Source organism: Podarcis vaucheri (genome assembly GCF_965113315.1).
Source record: "Podarcis vaucheri genome assembly, chromosome: 7".
NCBI classification, from domain to species: domain Eukaryota; kingdom Metazoa; phylum Chordata; class Lepidosauria; order Squamata; family Lacertidae; genus Podarcis; species Podarcis vaucheri.
The window spans coordinates 44363508-44386669 of NC_138765.1; the positions used below are offsets into that span (position 1 = coordinate 44363508).

Consider the following 23162-nt stretch of genomic DNA (forward strand, 5'->3'; position numbering starts at 1 on the left):
AAGAGTGGGCTGAGCAGAGGGAGATACTCTGTTAGCTAAGGACACTCTCCTGCACATGGTACAGGCCCCAAGGAGGCTGGGGGTGGGGGTGGGTAGCTGCTACAAGGAAGCGTTGCACGGACTAGCCCACCATGAATGGCACTGGATGGAGCCGGTTGTTTCATTTTGATAATCGTTCCCCTGGCTCCTTCACTCGTATGAAATGGTTTTCACGTTATAAACTCCTTTTTTTTTTTTTAATGGCCTGCATGATTGTAAAGCAAAGCATTTCCTTATGATAGCACATAAATGTTTTACAACGCTTTCATTTAAATTTAGCGTCTGCTTTAGAATGACAAATGAAACAAAAGGAAGCACCAACGTAAAATATTGTTTTGACACCTTTGGAGCTGAGCAAGGAAATTACACCGAATACGTTTATCCTGCTCCAGCACATTTCAGCACCTTTCAGCAATCTTTTCTTTAGAACAAAGTCACGCTGCAGTCGGCGTGTAAATAATGCATACAGGTAAAATATTATTATACCTGCACATTGATGTAAAATTCCCTGTAACTGCAGGAAATATGGAACATCTGCAAAAACAAAAGAAATTCCTCATTTCCTCACTTCCCTCCAGGAAAAACAATGGTTGGGGTGTGTGTGTGTGTGTGTTTGCACGCTACCTGCAAAAGGCTATGAAATACAAAATACCATTGCATATCAAATGTTAAATAAGATTGTGTTTTAGTTATTCAATACTGCTAAATATTGACTGTTTAAATTAAGATTTGGAAATGAAGTATCACAATGTATCAAATGAGAATATCAAATGGAACTCAAGCAAATATACACCAGAGAAGATAGAATCTTTGGTCCTCCAGATGTTGTCAATTTCCCATTTGCTTTGACTGTCCCTATTATGGGAAGAGTCCTACTGGATCAGATTTGAGGTCCACTTAGTTCAAATATAATAGCTGACACCCGTTTAACTTCAAACTGCATTTTCTGAGCCAGGTTTGTTCCAGAACTGATAGTCATAGTTTCACAGCGTGGATGACATGAGAAACTAATCAATTAGTCCAGGAATTAATTGCAGCAAGGCTTTACACAATGGAAAAAAGACATTAAAAAACTGAGGATTAAATATAAAATATTAATAGATGAAAGGCAAAGAGAGGGGATTTGCTCTTCCGGATCTGAAACTCTACTATGAAGCAACTTGTCTAAGTTGGATGAAAGAATGGATTGAACTGAAGGATGTGAACATATTGGATTTAGAAAGGGCCAATTTGATTTATGGGTGGCATGCGTACCTATGGTACAAAAAAACCAAGGTTCACAAGGGATTTTTTAATCATGTGATTAGAAGTTTATATAAGGTCTGGATGAGACATAGAGATACCTTAGAAAGAAAAACTCCTGGTTGGATATCACCGTAGAAGCAGTTGCAGTATGGGTAAATATGGATAGGACTTGAGGAAAGTATAGAGATCTGCTTGAATATCAAGAAGGTAATATAAAATTAAGAGATAGGTAGGAGATTTCTAACTGGATACCTGACTGGTTTCACTATTTTCAAACAAAGGAGGTGTTTAAAAAAAGATAAAGAAAAAAGATAAAGAAGGTTCAGAATTTGAAAAAGGGATTTTGGGATCTAATAAAAATTAATTTCTAATTATATAAATTATTGTTAGAATGGGAGACTAAAGATGAACTTATAAAGGAGGCAATGATAAAAAGGGTTATTGACATTGGGCATAATATTGAAATCGAATCGTTGAATGGGGAAAATTATGGAATTTTGCACTGAACATTTCTGCATGGTATCAAAGAGAAAATATGCAAAATATGCAATATAGATGGTATTTGACACCGGTTAAATTGGCTAAAATGTATAAAAGAGGCTCAAAACTTTGTTGAGGGCACATTTATTCATTTATGGTGGAAATGCAACCGGGCAAAGGAATTATGGGAGATAGTGTATGAGTTTTGAAAAAAATTGAAATTCACAAATCCCAAGGAATTGGAAGCATTCCTTCTAGGCATGCTTAGGAATGAATTACCCCCAAAAGCCCACAAACTATTTCAATACGCAACAACAGCTGTGAGTATGGTATATTCAATATATTGGAAACAAAGAGATCCCAGGGAAAGAACAGTGGTTAAATAAATGAATTGAATATGCCGAGCTTGCAAGGATGACATCTAAAATAAGAAACCAAGATGACAAATGGATGAGGAGTGAGTGGGAATATTTAGGGGAATATTTACAAAATAAATAAATAAATTGATCTCAAATATAAATTCCAGGTAGGAATTTAAATTCCAGGTACCTTATGACCAACAGTTGACAATATAAAGGTTATGAGAATGTGGAAAATAAGGTGAAGGAATTAATGCATATGCAACTAAGATTTGTAAAGAACTGTTATGGAACGCTGGGTGGGAAGTCCAAAATGACTGCTGTAAAAGAATGGAAAATGTTGCAACTATAAAACTGAAAACTCAATTAATAATAATAATAATAATAATAATAATAATAATAATAATAATAATAGCAAGGCAAGGAGAAATGATGGCACATGCAGGTAGAAGGTTCATGCACATTCTCTGATGAAGTGTGTTATTACAATGCGGTATGGCTGTAACAGGCATGTTTTGTAAGGTGGTTGACCATGATATATGGACTCATCTACCTTTGACTGCTTTGGACGTGTGCAGGGACAGTTTCCAGTGTGAAGGAATACTAGGAAAAGTAACTTTGACAGGCACCTCTTAGGTTGAGTTTGATGGGCTTACCTGTCCATCTTACTGCAAGGGTGGGTGAGAGCCGCCATATAACATTTACGCATGAATTAAATTTACATCTTGCCCTCCTCCTGAAGGGGCACATGGCAGCAAACCCTCAAATGATAAAACAGCTAAGAACAATTCCAACACAGAAACAGGCTGGGAAAGATCTGGATTGAAAAGGCTTGCTGGAAGAGCAAGGTCCTCAGTAGGACTAATGGGAGGGCAGAAATGATCTCCTGATAAGATCTCCACTGAAGGCCCTCTTCTGCCGAGGGCAGTGATCTGTATCTTGATTAATCGCAATGCCCCAAAGTGTCATGCCAGGATATTGGGGATATGAAAAGGAAGGCTCACAGACCCAACTGTCCAACGTGGAGGGGCAGAGGTTGGTGCTGGTAGGCCCTGCTGGAGCAATTTCCCTAGGTTGCCAGGTGATGATGTCAGGCCTGTATCACGAGTGAAGAACCCCGTGACTGCTTTGAAAATCTGGCATGCACCTTCCCCTTAAGTTTGATGTTGGCAGTAATGGATATACACGTTGACACTCCTTGGTAAAACTCACCATGACCATTTTTATAACCCCAAAGTCAGAAAATGGAAGTTTCAATGTTTTTATTCAAAGCAGCTTCTCACAATGTATAAATACTGCATATTAACACACATGAAAAATACAACTTCTAAGGCACCCAGAAAAATGTGTTCATACACTAGTTTACAGGACCATTGACAAATATATTGTGTACAATTTGATCTAGACAGTCAATATTTGATAAATCAGAAGAAACTAGTACTGAACTAGCTTCCAAAATATTATTTACAACACTGTGGTTAAGGGGTGCCCTATACCCTCATATTTGTTATATACTGTGCACTCTCCTTCATCACAAATATTGGAATCTGTTCCCATCTCATTCTATGCTATTTGGACAACAAAATAACTTATGGGCCTAATCAGAAAATGTTTTAATTCCTTTGTGCAAGACACTCATTAGAAATCAAACAATCTTCACAGATTAAATTTGCAATTCTGCTTTTTTTTTTTTTTTTTGTTATTTGCTTTATCTCCAAAGTTTGGTAATAAGCCTTACCAATAGGCACTCCATCATTTACTGGCTATCTTTCATGTTCCAACATGTTAAAAGCAGATAGACCCACAATGGCTATCCTGCCCTTTTCTCTATCCCTGAAATGAATGATACAAAATGCATGTTGAAAGGGAATCAACAGACGACCCTTTGCTGTACAGATAAACTGCTTCATTTTTTAACTTCATTCATTAGGATAATTGATAACTCTTTGGTCCTTATTTTTTTAATGGAAGATACATATAGATTTATATATATTATTCCCTAGAAGTTAAAAATCCTGTTGACAATGTCAGTGAATTAGCAATTGAATTCCCGTGTGGTATTTAAAGTAGTGGCAAAGAGATTTAAGTATGGCTTAAAAACATACAGTTAATTGGGTAGACAGAGATAACACATCCAGGAAAGGGAGTACTTAGATGCACTACGATTAAGATTGTCTGTAAGTCCCTTATGTAAACTTCTTTAGTGCCTCCTAAAGAGAGTTGGCTTCAGTCAGATTTGACTTTTATAGACCCAGCCACCAAAAAAGAGAGAGCCTGAGATTGAGTAATGTGGCTGGGCGGACAGTATGCAGAGTTTATATCAAACAATACCCACACACGACAAGCCTAAACTATGTTGTTTGAAAGAAACAACCCGTATTAATCCATATCACAAGGAAAAAACTTAAGGCCTTGCATTCTAAATTTGCCAAATGTCTGAATGCTTCAACTGGGGGGGGGGGTGTTAGAGGAAATTTCTTCAGATCTAATTAGATATGATGATGACACAACTCATTCCTTAAAAGGTAGGTTGTACTGAACACTTTCTCTGTCTGTGTGTTTCCTATCCTGAGAACCACCTATCCCTAGCAACTTGCCCCTCTAGAGAGCTTATACCTGGTTTTAGAGTCTGGATAGGAGGAGGCAACTTGAGCGGAGGGGGGAGTTTCAGTGGGGAAAAAGATGTGTGAAGTAAGGTGGCCGGCATGAAGTTTTCCCCATCCTCTGTTTTTATATCTGCATGATGGCAACTATAACAAGAAGAATAAAAGTTCTACAACATGGGTCTGTTGCCATCACATCTAATTGGACCCTCCATCTTACTTATGCAGTTAACAACATTTGATTCAACCTAGTGGTAAGGCTTATTCACAAATGCACTAAATTTACAAATTGTACCTTAAACTCTGTTATTTCAAGGTTGGGGAAAAAACAAAAGAAATAATAAAACAACACCCTGCCTGCATATATAAGTGTAAAAGTGTGTATTAGAATTCTAAGAGGAAAACAATTGGCACCAACCCCAGGATGCTTGAGATTAAAATAATGGTTAACCATTGTGGAAAAAGATTGCCTAAAACGCTTACCCTAATCTACCACGGAAATATAAAAGTTTATATTTTTGAAAATATATACTTATTAAAGTTGGACAGCTTATTCATTGAAACAGAAGGTTACCCAACTAAAGCCACACTTTATGTACAGCGAAAATGTACATGCAAGTGAAAGACACAGAAATAAATTGTTTCATTTTACCGTATCTACAAATGCAAAAACTGCCAATCCTTAAAGATTTGTACAAAACAATTTACATGAAATAATATAACATACTTAACAACAAATTTGCATGTATTTTTTAATTAAATACTGTGAATATTCATAAAAGTATTCGGTCTAATATATACAGTATACCTATACAGCTGAATACCCAGTGACAATAGAAAGAGAAAACAAAATAAGGAAGTGTATTAAAAAATAATCACTGCCCATTTTTCTTAAAAAAATTAAATGGAAATTAAATTAACCACCTAGATATGATTTTTTTTAAAAAAAGCTTTAGAGCTTTCAGAGTTAATTTTTGTGAAGAAATGGTACTCAGTTTTGTTCAGCTATTAATTTGCCAAGGCAAATGAGACGGTTTTGAAAATGCTGTTGAAGAAACAATGTTGAAAAATCAGATACATTAAGAAAAACTGCTGTTCAAAAACCAAAATGTCGCACTCCCAAGAGTCTACACAGAGCAATAATTTTCCCATGCTGCAAGGACTTCCCACTGGTTCGTTAAAATGTCTAACACATCATTTGGGGTTGCACCACTTGTTTAGAGACATGAAAGCATGTTTTTGAAAGATGTTTCCCCATATATTTCTATACAATTATTTGCCCTGCAAGTGTACATTCAAGGTTATGACTCCAGTTCACATGTTGACTCTAAGGAAGTCAACTGGACGAAAATGATTCGTGGGTTTCTTAAGACGGTTCACAACTGAGAATAAGGGAGGCATCAGCTCTTGACTGAGGAATGCGGCCTTGGCTTCTGACACTTGTGGGTAACAAGCGTTCCACAAGCCACCTTGAATATTGCTTTCCAAAAATATTTAGACAAATCTGAACAAGAAGCTAGACTCTGCATTGATTTGTAAGCAGATCCCCGTGGATGTGCTCTAACTAGAAGGTGGAGCTTTGCCAAAACGGAACAAAATAAAAAAAAATCCAAGCCCAGTAGTTGAATTTGGAACCTCTGAAAAGTAAAAAGAAATGGAAAGTGTGTTCTACTTAACCTTGAAAGGGCAGCAAAATAGACTGACAGACAGAGAGACAGATAGGGAAAGTCGTGGAAGCCAATCTCTGTATTCCATGAAATCTGAGAGATAAAGTGAACCCTCAGTCTGTTCCCAGGATTCCTTTTTTTTCTTTTTTGCAATCTTAAGAGAACAATAATTTTTTAGAGTCGTCGGAAGATGCAGACCCGCCATACAAAGCACTAGAACAGCCCACACCTTTTATCTTGATTGGACTTGCCAGCTTCTTTGCTTAATCTGAAGAACGCATTCCTTCTGGTATTTTTCCAGAGACTTCAAACACATAATAAACTGAGGCAAAATGGAAGAATCTATTCATTAGGGTCACATTCTAATAGTAAATGACCATAGACTGTCCTGAGGGAAACCTGTGGAGAGTCTGGCCACCGAGGGCTGGAGAATGAAAGAAGTATGAAAGCCTTTCCACATCTAATTCATGATCCTCTAGCAGCTTCTTGCTGGCCTCTCTCAACGTTCTCCAAAATATACTACATCACATCTGAGGAAGGAGGCTCATGAAGGTAAGGTTCTAAGTTTCATAGCACAAAGGAATGCTTAATCCTTTGTTGGTGCCACAAGTTAGGCACCAGTCACCCTGTTATTAATGTTGAGCTAATAAGAAAATAGTAAACACATTAGCTTTTCTTTTAAATGTAGCACCTGCTACCTATGCCTCAAGTTGTCAGGAGACTTGTGTAAAACTCACAGCTTCGGCATTTGATTGGCTTTTTTAAGGTATCTAAAATGATGTCTACTCTCTGCTGCTTTTTAATGCCCTACAGCATTCCTGCTTTATCTTGTTTTTATTGTACGCACAGCTCAATTCGTTTACTGTAAACCACAGAGCTTGTGTACTCGTGCAAAACAGTTGTCCAATCCAGGGAAATCTGAAAATGATAATTATATATTAACTAGACGAACAATCAAATGTGTATGTATGGGCACACACACACACACACACAGAGCAAGACACAAATAAATAAATTAAATAAATTCACCAACAGAGCAGGGAAAACACAAATCCAAGTAGGTTCTTTTTCTTTTCTCCAAAATATTTTTTTTTACATCATACATATAAATTATACTCTCCCCTTTTAATTATTTTCCATGGTTATCTTCTTTCAATGAACAAAACAAAATTATTAAAATATTTCTAAAGTGGGCCCTGAAAGCGTGGCTTCGGCCCAAATTCTAAACTGAGCCACTTGGGTCAACGCAATGATAAGTTGCTTACAGTAGCAAAAATAAATTAAATTTAAAAAAAGAGACAACAATTGATTTTTGCAGTATGCCTTGATGGGGTACACTCGTGCTTTCTAGCACATGCAATGTACACTTCTCTCTAGGCAAGTGTACATTGAGATGGAGTTCTTAACACATCTGTCTCTTCCTTTGTCGAACAATAATCAAACCTGCTAGGAACAGCCACTGAACTTCTCTATTTAACTCACAAGGAAACTGACACAACCATAGGTATGTTAGATACACTATCACAAATTCCTCTGAAGGATTTGCTGGGTCTGGGTTTGATTTTTATATTATTTTCTCAAACCCTGGTGACGCCTGAAATCACTTTACTCTTGGAACATTCTTCCTCCCTGCTCTTTCAGAGTTGCGCAAGGATGTCAGACTTCGTATATTTTGTCTTGCAGATAACTGAACAATGAATCTAGTCCTTTGGAAGAACTCCAGAGTTGTTTTAACATCTGACATTCTTTCTCATTCACATCTTCGAGGCCAGATTTAAGGAAGCTCCGGACCAGGCATTTAGATTCTTCCAGTACCTAAGAAAAGAAATTGTTAAGCCCATTTCATCATTTCAATTTATTCACTCTTTGGAAACATCAGCTGGCCCAGAACGCAGCTGCAAAAGTGTTAGTAGGTGCTCCTGAGGTAGAAACTCTGTAAAACCCATTATGAGTGAGGCCAGTGTCACTACACAAGAGGACGGCCAGATTAGGATCTTAGGAGGAACAAAACATCTGAATGTTAGTGAAACAAACAACTCCAGAGAAGAGGCAAAGAAGGTTCTAAATCTAACACATTCATTTTCCAAGTACTGTAGTTGGATGGTGGGATAATGGGGTGACAAGAGATGGTTGGAGAAAGGATGAAACAGCTAAGATGATGCCTTTTTCCCTATACAGCTTGGAAAGTCTCTGTTCTCTGGCCAGAAGGTGAGACCCTTATCTGTGTCTCACCTATGGGGGAAGAATGTCTGGATGGGACAAGAGAAAAGGTCTTCTCAATGGCTAAAGCCAGATTATGGACCACCTGGCCCCTTGATATGCAGTTGGCCCCTTTATGCAACATTTTCCACCAGTTGCTGAATTACTTTTTGTTCTGGCAGACTTTTATTTTATGTGCTAGACCAGTGGTGGGGAGTCTCAGGGTAGAATGTGGCCTTCAAAGCCTCTCTATTCGGCCCTCAGACCCTCACTAGCCATACTCTGTACTTTCTCCACGTACTGTTTATTGGATGCAGTGTGTCCTTGAAACGCAATAATGCCTGGATGGAGAGATGTATGTGTAGAAGCCTCTGTCTTTTGTTGGAGGTGGAATATAGCCTAAGATATCAAAGTAAGAGGCACACCTGTTGCTCTGCCCAATTTCTGCCTCTAGTCCCAGCCACTTTTATTTTATATTATTATATTATTATAATTATTAGATTTGAACTGATTTTATAATGAATTGATTTTAGAATGCTGTATTATTTTACTGTTTTTAGCTGCTCTGAGCCCGGCTTCAGCTGGGGAGGGCGGGATATAAATAAATTTTTATTTTTATTTTTTATTTTGGCATGTGGCCCCTGGAAGGTTGCTCATTGCTCATTGAGCATTGTAAACTTCGCTCGTGACTCTCCACCTGACCACTCTTTCTTCTTCTGTTATAGTGGGGATGGGGGCTTTTTCATTCTGAAGGCCATACTCCCTGATGGGCAGCCTTCTGGGGCTGAAGGCCAGCCATGGGTGGAGCCCAAGAAAAAAAGTGAGTAGAGCTATGAGGATGATATACCTTTGTACAACAGGTTGCCTTCTTGCCATGCAAAACCAGACATTTCTGCACATGTACACACATTCCTCTACGTAGGCAAGTGAGGGGTATCCTCAGTTGCCTCAGGTGGCAGGCTCGGGGCAGCTGGGAGAGGTGGCAAATCTGGGCCCCTGAGGACTATGCTACCGGACTATTCCTGGGCTTTTTGCCCACAACCACTGTCTGGGAAGAGTGAGGCTGCCACTGCCTGCTCCTTTCCGACCTCAATTTTTGCTTCTCTTGTCGCTTTCAGTGTGCTGGGGCTTCCCCAGGCTGCCCCCAGTTGCCTCAGGAGGCGGCAGCAGCAGAGACAGTGGTGGCAGAGCACCATTTTCTGTTTTGCCTCAAGTGGCAAAATGTCTTGGGCCGGCCCTGGTCCTGAGGGTCAGAAATACAGGCAGGCCTGGCGCTCGCCATCCTTGTTTTACAGGCTTCCTTATGTGCATGGCTACATTTCATCATCTTATGAAATCAGAAACAAGGATAACAATGGAAACAACAATGGGGAATGCAGGATCCGTCTGGGGGCACTGTCAGATCAATTTATGTCCTTATCGGCACAATCCGCAAGAGCTTCAGTGCCTTTTCAGTCTGTGCTTCTTTTGTGGTTCTCATGCCACGTGAGATGTTATCTGCAATTCATTTAATTAAAAGTGCCTTGCTGTGTCTCCAAACCTTTCCTCTGAAACAAGTACCTGCTCTGTCTTTGCTGGAGAAGTATGTGGCAGAGCTACAAGGTTCTATTATAAAAGGTGAGGAAAATATTTTATTTTTCTTTGGGTAGAAAATCAGATCCCACACATGACACATTATTTGAAAATCAGGACTACTCTTGAAGAACTTTTACTGTGCATATGTAGTCTGTGCAAATGTAGTGTGTGCAAATAAACAATTTCCTCTCTGAGAAACTGAGTCTGCAGCAGAAGCTCATAGCCTTGATTGGTTAGTGCCTGTGACACCATGAGCCCCACAATGTTTCCATAAGCAGCACTGGGCTACATAGGATAATGGTCTGGCTTATTATAAGGCAAATTTAGGTATCTAAATTATAAAAAGCAAGCTTAGCAAAGATGATTCTCAGAAGGATCTGGTTGGTGCCTGTTGGAAACAGGATGGAGGAACAAATGGTTTTTTTGTTCTGATGCAGTTGGGTTTGTCATATGTTTGCCAGACAACATGGAAAAATATTCCCTGCTCCAGGGGTGGGGAAGAAAATTGCAGGGGAAAACTGGTGGGCAGAAGGGAGAGTGCTTAACACTACTCCTATCCACCAGTTCACCCATCTATTTACCAACCCAAGCTTATTCCGGGACTTAAGAGTCCACCCACAGGCTCCCCAAATTTCTCTGTTTGGCCCTTGAGGATCTCCCCATGCCATCCACCCACTCAAGCAACACCTGTCACCCACCCTGCTTCACACCCTCTCCTTTTGTCTGGCTGAAACGTGTCCTTGAACTCTGATAATGCCTCTTTGCTTGCCTGGATTGAGAAGAGAGAGAGGAATGTCTGTAGAAACTAGCCTACTGTACAAAGCTCAAATTTACACTTTTTGCTCTGCCCACTTTTGCCCTTGCCTTCGCCCACCAATGACATGCCCCCCCGATCACATAATGCAGTCCTTAGACAAACATGGCTCCCCATCCCTGAATAAAGGATTATGCATCCTTGCCAGCTTTCCCTAAAAAAGCCCCCCAAGATAGCAGTAACAAGAATAACAAAATACGTAGTTTTTTAGAGTCCTCAAAGCACTGCATATTAATTATGTTGTTGTTGTTGTTGTTATTTATTAAATGTATATACTGCCCTTCACCTGAAGATAACAGGGTGGTTTACAGTATATTAAATTATTATTAAATTATTATTATTATTATTCTTCCCAACAATCCTGATAACTAGAAGTTTCTGGAAGAGATGAGATTAGCTTTTACAGTAAATACATAAAAGAAGTCTTAACTATTCCCTTCAGGCTGAGAAATAGAGCAAGCCAGGTAGCACCTAAGGATATTGTAATGATACGAAATTACTTTAAAAAAATGTATAATCTCCTGTTATATGGGGAAACGCCGGATGAAATGGTAAAGTCAGCACAAATAAAGTGGGCTAGGGATTTAGGTCATAATATACAATTGGAAGACTGGGAAAAGATGTGGAAGGTGAATTTAAAAATTATAGATTTTATCTTACTGAAAGAGAATTATATGAAAATGATGTATAGATGGTACATTGCACCAGAGAAAGTGGCAAAAATGTATAAAAGGGATCTAAAACCTGTTGGAAATGTAAAGAAAAAGATGGTACATTTTATCTTATGTAGTGGAAATGCTATATAATGAATTGAAAAAAAGTTTAAAAAGACTTTTGTTAAGAAACCAGAAGCATTCCATATATATATATATATATATATATATATATATATATATGCAGGTTTTGGTGTCTTCGGGTGTCTTCCCGTGTAAGAGTCGGGGTGTCTGTGCGACGTTTCGACGAGGTCTCACTCGTCATCTTCAGGCTGGTGCTTTCGGCTTCTTGTTACTGGAACAGAGCTCTGTTCCAGTAACAAGAAGCCGAAAGCACCAGCCTGAAGATGACGAGTGAGACCTCGTCGAAACGTCGCACAGACACCCCGACTCTTACACGGGAAGACACCCGAAGACACCAAAACCTGCATTCCTGTACCCGTGAAAATCTACGAAAGCATATATATATATATATTTGCTTTCGTAGATATATAGTTATTGTAGCTGATGCTTTTATACAAATGGGCAAACCTATCAGTTTTGGTTTCTTAAATTTCCAAGCTTGAATCCATGTCTCCACACTCCTATATCAGTTTGTGAGTTTCGTTTCCAAAAATGAACATTGCCATGCCTTAGCCAATCCCAGCGACTGCACGTTTCTTACCACTGCACTGCAGGATGCCATTTCCTTCACCCTCAACATCACTTCTTGCCCGAACGTTGTGGGCCAGAAAACCTGGGAGACGAGTCCTCTGCTGCAGGCTTCTTGTGCCGTTAGCTTCCTTCCACAGAACAACATTTCATTTGCCTGCAACCAAACATATTTGAGTCAAGACGCTGAAATGTGTGTGTAAATCCTCCTCAGACTTCTGATTGGCTGGAATGTAGTCTCTGGTACAAAGGTAAAAGTCACAGGTCTTGCTCTGCCCACTTTTGCCTCAACCCCTCAGCCAACACTGGCATGTGGCCCCCAGAAGTTTGGCTATGAGGGGATGCTGCCTTCAGGCTAAAAAAGCATAAGGACTCGGTTTGCATTAAGCGAGTTAAAACCATAAAGGTATGGGATTCAGGGGAAGAAATAGCAAACCACATTGCACATATGGTTGAATGAGGATTTGTCCCAACAGAAGAGAAACTCTGGATTCAGTTCACTTTCCTTATGCAATCCTCTTCCGTTAAGTCAGAAGTGGTCTCTCTATGAGCTGATAATGAGGCTTTGTGCCTGCAGATCCAAGCCATTTGCCTGGATTTGGACCACCGAAATCATCCAGGAAGCAGACTTACCAGAGCGACACCCAGTATCTGTGGGAACGTGTACGAAGAGCAGCCAGCTGGAGTGAGACGAATAGTTGCATAAGGTGTCTGAAACCAGGCCTTTTCACTTGCCCAGACGATGTCGCAGAGCGGCAAAATGGAAGCCCCCAAGCCGAGAGCAGGTCCATTGATCGCAACCACAATTGGCTTCTTAAACTGGATAAAAGCTTTGACAAAATCCCTGCAGTTTTAGAAAAGGAGGAGAACTGTTACTACTGTAATTACATTCCAAAAAATGTCAATCATCCCATCAGGAAATTACCGGAAATTGCTGGCAATTCTGAGAACACTTTTTAGTGCAGAACCTCTGTTATTTTGCATTTTTGTTCCCTTTTCTGCATGCTGTGCCCTGCTTGGAAACCTCCTGTGTTAATGTATGTGTAATATATATATGATTACAATATATAGTGTTGCAATAAAAGGAAACAAACTTGAGAATGACCTTGCTGGATTGGAGTGAAACCTTTGGCAAGGGAGCCAGATAACTTAAGGGAAAGGGAAAGGGAAAAGTAAAGGGACCCCTGACCATTTAGGTCCAGCCGTGAGCGACTTTGGGGTTGCGGCGTTCATCTCGCTTTATTGGCCGAGGGAGCCGACGTACAGCTTCCGGGTCATGTGGCCAGCATGACTAAGCCGCTTCTGGAGAACCAGAGCAGCGTACGGAAACGCTGTTTACCTTCTCGCCGGAGTGGTACCTATTTATCTACTTGCACTTAGACGTGCTTTTGAACTGCTAGGTTGGCAGGAGCAGGGACCAAGCAATGGAAGCTGACTCCGTTGCAGGGATTTGAACTGCCAACCTTCTGATTGGCAAGTCCTAGGCTCTGTGGTTTAACCCACAGCGCCACCTGCGTCCCAGATAACTTAAGAGAACCTCACAAATAAAGCCCATTGGAGACAGCCACTCCCTATCACTCATGCCTATTCCCTCTGAAAATGGATTCACCTTTGCGACCTATAGGAGCACAGGAAGCTACCTTATCATGGGTCTGGCTATTGATCCATCTGGCTCAGAACTGTCCATGCCGACAGATAGTGGCTCCCCAAGGTTTCAGGCAGGATCTTTTCCCCAGCCCTACCTGGAGATGCCATGGACTGAACCTGGAACCTTCTGTGTGCAAAGCAGATGTGCTACCCGCTGATCTATAGCTCCCCGGAGCAGCAAGTACACCTAAGAAGTTTTCTTATCCTGGGACACACCCTTGATCCATCTAACTCAGCATTGTTTGTACTGATTCACCTTCAACATGCCAAGCAGATGCTTTGCCTGCTGAGCTGCAGCCTTTCCCCACCCATCTTGGCTTGGGGTGGTTTCCTGATGTCTATGGAGGGTGAAGAAAGGCATCCTTCAGCTGCAATGCGAGCCCTACACATCTGGCCGGCTTTGCCACTTGAACAAGTGGCGCACACATGCCAGTGAATTCTGTGCTGGCTCAGCTGTCACTCTCCTTCAAACAGGCTGACTGCCTGTCTTTAATTTGTAAAATGTTGCATGGGCATTTAACTCACTGCTAGGGATTCCTTAGTTGCGATTCCTGCATAGATGAACCTTGGGGTCCCTCTCAACTCTACAGTGCTTTGATTCTATGATTCTATGCCTTAAAAGGTAAAGGACCCCTGACCATTAGGTCCAGTCGTGACCGACTCTGGGGTTGCAGCGCTCATCTCGCTCTATAGGCCGAGGGAGCCGGCGTACAGCTTCCAGGTCATGTGGCCAGCATGACTAAGCTGCTTCTGGCGAACCAGAGCAGAACACGGAAACGCCATTTACCTTCCCGCCAGAACGGTACCTATTTATCTACTTGCACTTTGACGTGCTTTCGAACTGCTAGGTTGGCAGGAGCAGGGACCGAGCAACGGGAGCTCACCCCGTCATGGGGATTCGAACCGCGGACCTTCTGATCGGCAAATCCTAGGCTCAGTGGTTTAACCCACAGCACCACCCACGTCCCAATGCCTTAAAAGAGAAACACCCAAATATTCTTTAAAACAGATGATCCTGAGATACGTGGATGTGATGGGGAACCTCAGGTTCCGGGGGGGGGGTTTCAAATGCAACCCCCATGACTCTCCTCAGGCTGTACTCTCCTCTGAGCCACATCCCTCAGCAGCCATGCTATGCGCTCTCCTGGCAAGGTTCCTTTCTCGCTGGAACGTATTCCTGAACTCTTATCATGCTTCTTGCTTGTTTAGACAGGAGGATAGAGAGGGATGGGCTTGCATGTGAAGAAACTAATTTGCTGTACCAAAGGCCAAATTCTGCTCACTTTTGCCTCTAACCCATGGCATGTGGCCCCTGAAAGGTTTCTCAGAATGGAATGCGGCCCTTGAGATGAGCAAAGCTTCCCACCCCTGCTTTATGACACTGTAGCCTCCTGAAACTTTAAAATGCCTGTGCAACTTCTGAAATCACCCCTGATTTGAGTGGCAATTTCCTTTGCAATTTTTTGGGTACACTACAAACTAAGTTTTTTTCAAGCACATTGGAAGATACCTTATACTGAGTCCACGTAGCTCAGTATTGTCTATTCTGACAAGCAGCAACTGTCTGGGATTTCAGGTAGGAGCCCTTGCCAGTCCTACCTGGAGCGGTCAGAGGTTGGAGCTGGGACCTTTTCCTCTGCCCCTGAGCTACAGACCTTCCCAAACGAAACACCGAGCCAGAAACATAATTGGCACAAATGGGTCATGATTGCATGGGCACTAATTGGCAACAGTTTGGGATCGGTCTCCAAACAGGAAGGAGCATGTTTGGCAACGGATTTAAGGAACGTGCTTCACACTAGGCAGATTTCTATTAAAAATAATATGACACTTATTAAAGGAAGGCCACATTTTAGCACTGGTAGTCCATTTACATGTAAATGAGGTCATTTTACTTCTAAGGAAAAGAGCAGAACACCTCCTTTGTTAGGCTCAGCCATATTGCACAATCCTGTTTTAATCAAGCAAGGCTGCCATGCTGGGAATCATCATGAGGGCTGAAATTTATGAATATGCTGAAGTCCCCAATGCAATATCTGACATGCCAGAAGGAAGGAAAGCTACAATCAAAACCTCTACAGGACTTGTACTTCATCTCGGTGATCTCCAGGTGAGCTCAACCCTTTCAAATTTCCCAGCTGAAAATGGGGACGCACTTGGAACATCTCCCGCTAAGGACCACTGCCCAAGCCAGCGATGGAGAACTGGTGGCTGTTCAGACATTGCTGGACTCCAGATCACATCAGCCCCTGTGAGCATGGCCAACAGACAGGAATGATGGGAGTTGTAGTCCAACAAACTTCTGGAGGCTGACAGCTTCCCTATTCCTGACCGATGTCAACTCTCCAGGCTTGATTATGTGTCCCATCTGCTGTATATATTGTGTTTCAATGTTGTAACCCACCTTAGGGCCATAGAGTGAAAGTTGGGTAAAATAGTGACAACAACAATTTTTTAGTTTGTCCTACACTGATTTCTAAGCCGTGAGGGTATCTGTTTTTCTGTTTTGGCTCATTTATTTTAACAAAACATATACACCGCTTGATTGTAATAAAACTTCAGAGTAGCTGCTAGTATCATATAAGCGTATTATTATTATTATTATTATTATTATTATTATTATTAGTATACTGCCCTATACCCACAGTTTTCAGGGCGGTTCACAAGATAAAATCACAATATAAAAACACAAAATACGTAATCAAAATAAAAAACAAAAACAACTCAATAATAACAACCCTATTAAGCAAAGAAACACATAAACATGTACAGTGACCACAAAAACTAAACTAAACTAAAATCTTAAAACCTCCTCCCCATGCACGGCAACTCCTGAGCATCAGAGGCAAGACAAAGTCACCTTATCGCTTCTGCGATCCTAGTGCTTTCTTTTCTTCTATCGTTAGATAACCTGCCGATTAAATAGGAGTAGTCTAGGCCACTGCAGAAGACACTACCCACTGCGCTGAGAAGCAGGAGTTTACTGTCGTCAGCTGACGCATTGCACAGTGCTCTCCGGACCTCCTTCATGATCTGTGAAGACCAAAAAACAAGAACAGTCCTTTGACACACACACACACACACAGCTAAAGTGATCACTAGCTTCACACCGTTTCAGCTACAACTGCATGTTTCAAATATATATTCAATACTACTTTGGCCATTGGATGGGTCTGCTGTTGGGAGTTGAAGCCTAACAACATCTGGAAGCCTCAACTTTGGCTATCTCTGCTCTACACTCATTATTTATAAGTTGCTTTGCAGCTTTCAAAAGCAAAAGGTATTGCTAGCGAAATAAGGAGGAAGGAAATTTAAGGTCATTGGTTTGCTTCGGACTTCCCAAGGCTTCATGTTGCCACCCTTTAAATTGCAACCTCTGCTTTTCTTCCAGAAAAGCTTGTCTAAATTACCACACAAGGGTATTGTGCAGTGGTGTGGGCCCCAGAAGAGCTGTTTTTCCTTTTCAGGTCTTCAGAAACTGTACAGACTCTTCAAATGACTGTGTAGACTCAATGTGTGGAACAGGGCTTCGCCAACCTTTTGCGGGCCAAGGGGAGATGTGCAAATGGCTGCAAATTGGAGAAACTTTTGGGAGTATAACACCCACACCCACAACCCAATGTACACTGCAGGAAGAGCAGGATCATGCCCATTTTTTCTGTCCCTCCTGAGTACTGCACTTTGTGTAAGTGTGGGCTTTCCTCTGTGATTTGCAGATTCTGTACTTTTAAGCAGTTGTGTATGTGCATACCTGCCTGCAAGAAACAAACCAAGCAATATGACAGCTGTCTTTATTTAAAACAGGTGGTAAAATCACTTTACCTGGCATAGAACCCCCTTGACACATTCATCTTATGAAGGGGATCAAGGATACATCTCTAATCCTGTCTCAACTTCCAAGTGCACAAAACCCCTGGCATCAATGTATTGGGCACAGATGTCTGAATTGACAAAGCCTCTGTGTGTACAGATGTTTCCATGCAACTAGGTCCCATTCCCCAGCAACTGCATAGTGTACCCCCCGTGTAAGTAATATGCCAAGGGGAAAATGCTGTGCTATGCTTCTAGATAATTGATTTTCAATAATACGCGTTCAATGTACATGTCATGAGCTGCACAGCACTGTTGGAATCGCCAACAGTGTATGGCTATTCTTTTTGGAGAGACTGGCAAAGGAAACTAGAAAAATAAAATAAATAGTGATGGAAGTCAAGTGACAATAAAACGAATACATCTTTGGCAAGAAATGAGCTTTCCAGCTTGGTTAGTGGGGCTCTTTCTTTGGGAGAATCAAAGAGGGTTGGGAAAGCTTTCTGAGAATCAGGTCTACTGTAAGTTTTATTATGTACATCCACATGGTTGCTGACACTTTAATACTGCAAGGAAGAGAACATTAAAAGCCTTGGGAAGATGAAATAATTCATATCCTTGATTTCTTACGAATTTAAGATTATTCATATAGCACTCACACAGTGTTTTCTAATTTCTGCAGGCTTTTAGTTTATGAGGATTTAGGACTGATTTGGCTTCAGCTACCCACTGTGACTTTCACTGATTGTCTTGTGCTTTGCACCATAAGGGCAGGGTATAAATTGTCTTGATAAAATAAACAAGTTCCTGGGTGTGTTTTAAAAACATGTTCTCACACCCAGTATCATTACTATTGCTGAAAGTTCTTTCCCGCCTGCTTCACACTGCATTTCGTTTACCCAGAAATTATCCTGTCCTGCATAATCTTCTGAAAGTGGTGTCAGATCAGACCAAAGAGGCCTTTGGCCAAACAATCTTTAATAGAACATTTACTACAGTGGAACTTGCCTTACTATGATCAGCAGCTCAGGCGTATCCACAGGGCAAAGTTAGGCATACTGAAAAGTAACCCCCACCATGTTCAAGGGAACTTGCTCTCTGGTAGGGATGTGGGGAAAATCTGGTTTGGCTTGAATTTTATCATGAACCTTCATAATTCACATTATGAAACAGTACATGAACTGAAACACAGCTATCTTTCAAAAATCACACTTCCCATGATTTTACGGTGTAGCCCTTGAACAAAAAAAATGTGCATATTTGGAGAAAATGTGCATTGTATATATTAGTTAAAATAACATGCAAAAAGGTGTATATTAGGCAAATTGCATGCAAATAGGATTACACTGCATAAAGGTGCGTATGAGAAATGGTAGAACGCCACACAAAAAGGCTGATGGGGAGTCTATCTATCTATCTATGTATGCAAACTTATGTGGAAAAGCCAAGCTTAAGATTGGGAATTTGTGAACCTAGGTCCTAGGAAAAATCAAAGTCAACAAATCCATCCATCCTTATTCTCAGATAGCAATGGGGGAGAAATTCAATTCAGTTTGCATCTAATGGCAAATCTGCCTGTTTTTTGTAAGCTGTCTGGAAAAAGGAAGCATATAAATAGTAATAATGATGATTGATTGCACTTTTGTAAAAAAACATAAACTGAAACACAGCCATTCTTTGAAATTTCCACTTCTCTTAATTTTGCAATGCAGTTCTCCAGCCATATATTTGCACAAAAACGCATGAACTAGGGCAAACTCCATATGAACATGAATTTATTAGTGAAGATAATATACAAAAATCCATTATATTAGGGGAAATTGCATTTCAAAAATGTGTATATTAGTCAGATGCATACAAAATGTGTTCATTAGGAGAAATTAGGAACAGTTGAAGCACCTGAAAAATCTACCATAGTTTTCGCTCCATAACACACATTTTTTTCCTCCTAGAAAGTAAGGGGAAATGTCTGTGCGTGTTACGGAGCGAATGCTTCCCTCCTCCTTGGTTTCCAGCGGGAGAAGAGCCGCTGAATGGGGAGGAGAGAGGGACAGAGTGCCTGCTTCTTTAAAGGAGCAAAGCGAGAGGGGAGAGGAGCCACTTACACGAGTGTAAGCGGCTCCTGTCCGGTTGGCTCCTTTAAAGCAAGAAGGTTCTGCTTCTCTCCCTCCTCCCCACTCAGCGGCTCTTCTACCGCTTTGCTGGAAATAGCAGGAAAGATTTTCAGTCTCCTCCCGCTTTGCTTTTCAGCTCGCTAAGGGCGGGGGAAGGAGGGAGAGAAGCAGAACCTGCTTGCTTTAAAGGAGCCTACCGGACAGGAGCCGCTTACACTCGTGTAAGCGGCTCCTGTGCGGTAGGCTCCTTTAAAGCAAGCAGGCTCTCTGTCCCTCCAGCAAAGTTTTTCAGCTCACTAAGGGGGGGGGGAGGGAGAGAAGCAGAGCCTGCTCCATGCGTGCTCCTTGTCCCTTGAGTCCTTTTCCTTCCCTCCCCACTTAAAACGTGGTTACAAAGCACAGATCCACATAGATCCTCAGGATTTTTGCACTGGGTCACCCCAAATTCACCATCAGATCACACAGCATGTCCATGGCTACAGTTTGCACCAAAAAAATCACGCACCCACTGTTACCTGGGGCTGCAGTGGTGCAAAAACATGGTTACAAACATGGATCCACATGGATCCTCAGTATTTTTGCATTGGGCTACCCCAAACTCACCGTCAGATCACATGTCTGTGGCCACAGCATGAACCACAAAAATCATACATCCACTGTTTCATTTAGAATATTTTTTTTCTTGTTTTCCTCCTCTAAAAACTACATGTGTGTTATGGTCGCGTGCGTGTTATCGAGCGAAAAATACGGTATTTTCAAAGCCATTTCTAAAGGTATTGTTAAGAAAGCTGATGTTTACAAGTGGTCATGGACTGGGGCAATGAAGAGAATACCTAAGAAACTGGGGTGAGGAACTTGCTGTTGGAATCCAGTCCCATTAGCTCCAGAGAGCATGGACAATGACCAAAGATGATGGGAGTTGTAGTCCAACAACCTCTGAAGCACCAGAAAAAAAACAAGAAACAGAGACAAATGCCTTCATAAAAGTGTGCCCCTCAAACTGCTGTTTGCCCCCTTGAATGTCGGAAGAAACAAATCTGATAGCACATTACATTGCAGTAGCTTGTGTCTTCTGCTAGGCAAAACATTTGCTCTGGGTTTGTTTTTGCTTTAAACCCGTGCAAAGAATGGAAATGCAATTACCAGGTTCTGAGGCACCTTTAATTAATTGAGGATAAAGCAGCAGAAGCCACCGCCTTCAGAAAACAAAGCCCCAAAGGACATTGTGCTATTTCAGAATGTGAAGTGGAGCTTGGGGGAAGTGATCCTTGATTAGGGGCTCATCTGATCAGTAATCAGGGCTGTAGGCAAACCATGGGAATAGGAGTCATTCCAGTGGAATTTTTAAAGCATTATAATAATCTCCAGATTTTTATGAATTGTACCTCCTGTACCCAGCTTTGTATTTTTGTGACACGATACAGTTAACTCTGAGGTGACCTTTCTACCCATAGGTTTTTTTTGGAATAAAAATTAATAATAATAAAAAATGAAGCAGGAAGCTCTTGATACTTATTTCACCCTGCAGAATGGTCAAAAGTTCTAATATCTTGAGAGATGATGAAGGAACATAGGAAGGTGCTTTGTACCATCAAATCATTGGTCCATCAAGCTCGGCATGGTCTACATGGATTGGCAGCAGTTCTACAAGGTTTCAGAAAGGGGACATTCCCAGACCTACTGGGGATGTCAAGGATTGATCCTGGGACCTTTGGCATCCAAAGTCTGTGCTCTGCTACTGAGCTATGGTCCTTCCCCACCAGTAAGCATCAATATCTTGCCATTTGGGAATGCAATCAGGAACCACCACCCCACACAACTGGCCGCCATGTGAACATGATGGGGTTGGGGAGTCATCAACTCATAATGCAAGCATCATTTAAGTTCCTGTGGCCTCCATTCAAACCCTGAGGAAAATAAAAATGTTGTGTACGGACTACAGATCTGCAGCCTCTGATTCTATTCTTTCATTTAAAAAATATTGCAAGCATCAACAGAGGAAGTCCGAAATGGGAGCTTCTTCATGGGTGATGAGGGGACAACGGTAAACTCAGGTTAAGATTGACTTTAGCTTTCTAGCTACTATCACCCTCCCACTTTACAGGGCCTCTCCCCTTTGCTTTGATGTTCACCTGCATACCTCTGGAGTCAGTGCATTGTTATCTGAGGTTTGACTGGAGAGGAGGATGTGCGTGAATCCATCTTCTTTGCGTACTACAATGTCTCTGAACCGACAGTTGCTCTCGTTTTGACGCACGCTGTACCTGAGTCTCTTATCAAAGACGTAATCTTTCTCCCCTTCCAGCTTCCTTTTCACAGTGCTATGAAGATTCAGGCCTCCATTTGCCAGAGAAGAACCTTTCAAAAGGCAAAGAGTCAGAAGAGACACATGTCATTATCTCTAGGAATCCCCCAAGAGACAAGCACAGGAACATAGGAAGTTGCCAGTCTACTGGTCCACCTAGCACAATATTTTATGCAATGACTGACCATGGGCTTCCCAGGGTTTCAGACAGGGAATCTTTCTCAGCCCACCTGGAGATGCTAGGGATTGAACCTGTGACCTTCTGCAAGCAAAGCAAATGCTGTACCACTAAGCCATGGCCCCTTTCTCCCCAAGAAGTACATATTTGATGCACTTCAGCTTCATATGATGCCTTCTTCATTTGGTTGAATTGCTCTTATTCTGCTTTAAAGGATGGAGTTGAACAGTGGCAACTGCTAGAGTTTCTCCAACAAAAGCCAATGGATACTATTGCCTTCCTTGAAAGTAAACTCAGCCCCTTAAAAAAAAAAAGTACATACTTAGTGAAACATATTTTGTCTCAATATGCTCTAGTTCAGTCACGGGGAACCATTTCCAGGCCACAGGCTGCCTTCTCTTGCAGGCAACTTTCTGGCAGGTGAGGCCAGAGACAAAGTGAGCATTTTGCCTGGGGCAAAAGTAGGCAGATCAACGGATGTGGGTTCTACCTTTGTGCAGTAAGGCTACACAGAAACCAGGGCTTTCAATGCTCACTCCCAGTATCTTTTCCATCCACCATCCAGACAAGAAAGAATTCAGAGATGCATGCCAGACAGTAAAAAGTGAACTCAGAAGGCATAGAGCAGTGCCTGTGAACAGTGTGGCCTGATGAGAACCTCAAGGGTCAGATCATCAGACCTGGCAGGTCTGAGGTTACCTACCACTGCGCTAGCTAAAGGGAAGAGCAAGGTGTGTGCTTAAATGTACTGAAATCACTAGGA

General features: G+C 41.5%; 1 protein-coding gene across 2 annotated transcripts in view; it reads right to left on the bottom strand.

The window, feature by feature from the left end:
* Positions 1-3370: 3370 nt before the first annotated feature.
* CDYL2 (chromodomain Y like 2) overlaps positions 3371-23162 on the bottom strand; it is a 75093-nt gene continuing 55301 nt past the window's right edge. For both annotated transcript variants that reach the window (XM_082232322.1, XM_082232321.1), the window contains exons 3-7: positions 22057-22274; positions 16853-17025; positions 12979-13189; positions 12359-12502; positions 3371-8208 (exon numbers count right to left, since the gene is read on the bottom strand). In XM_082232322.1, coding sequence (XP_082088448.1) covers positions 8050-8208; positions 12359-12502; positions 12979-13189; positions 16853-17025; positions 22057-22274 — 905 coding nt within the window. In that variant the 3' untranslated portion in view covers positions 3371-8049. The remainder of the gene's footprint in view (positions 8209-12358; positions 12503-12978; positions 13190-16852; positions 17026-22056; positions 22275-23162) is intronic.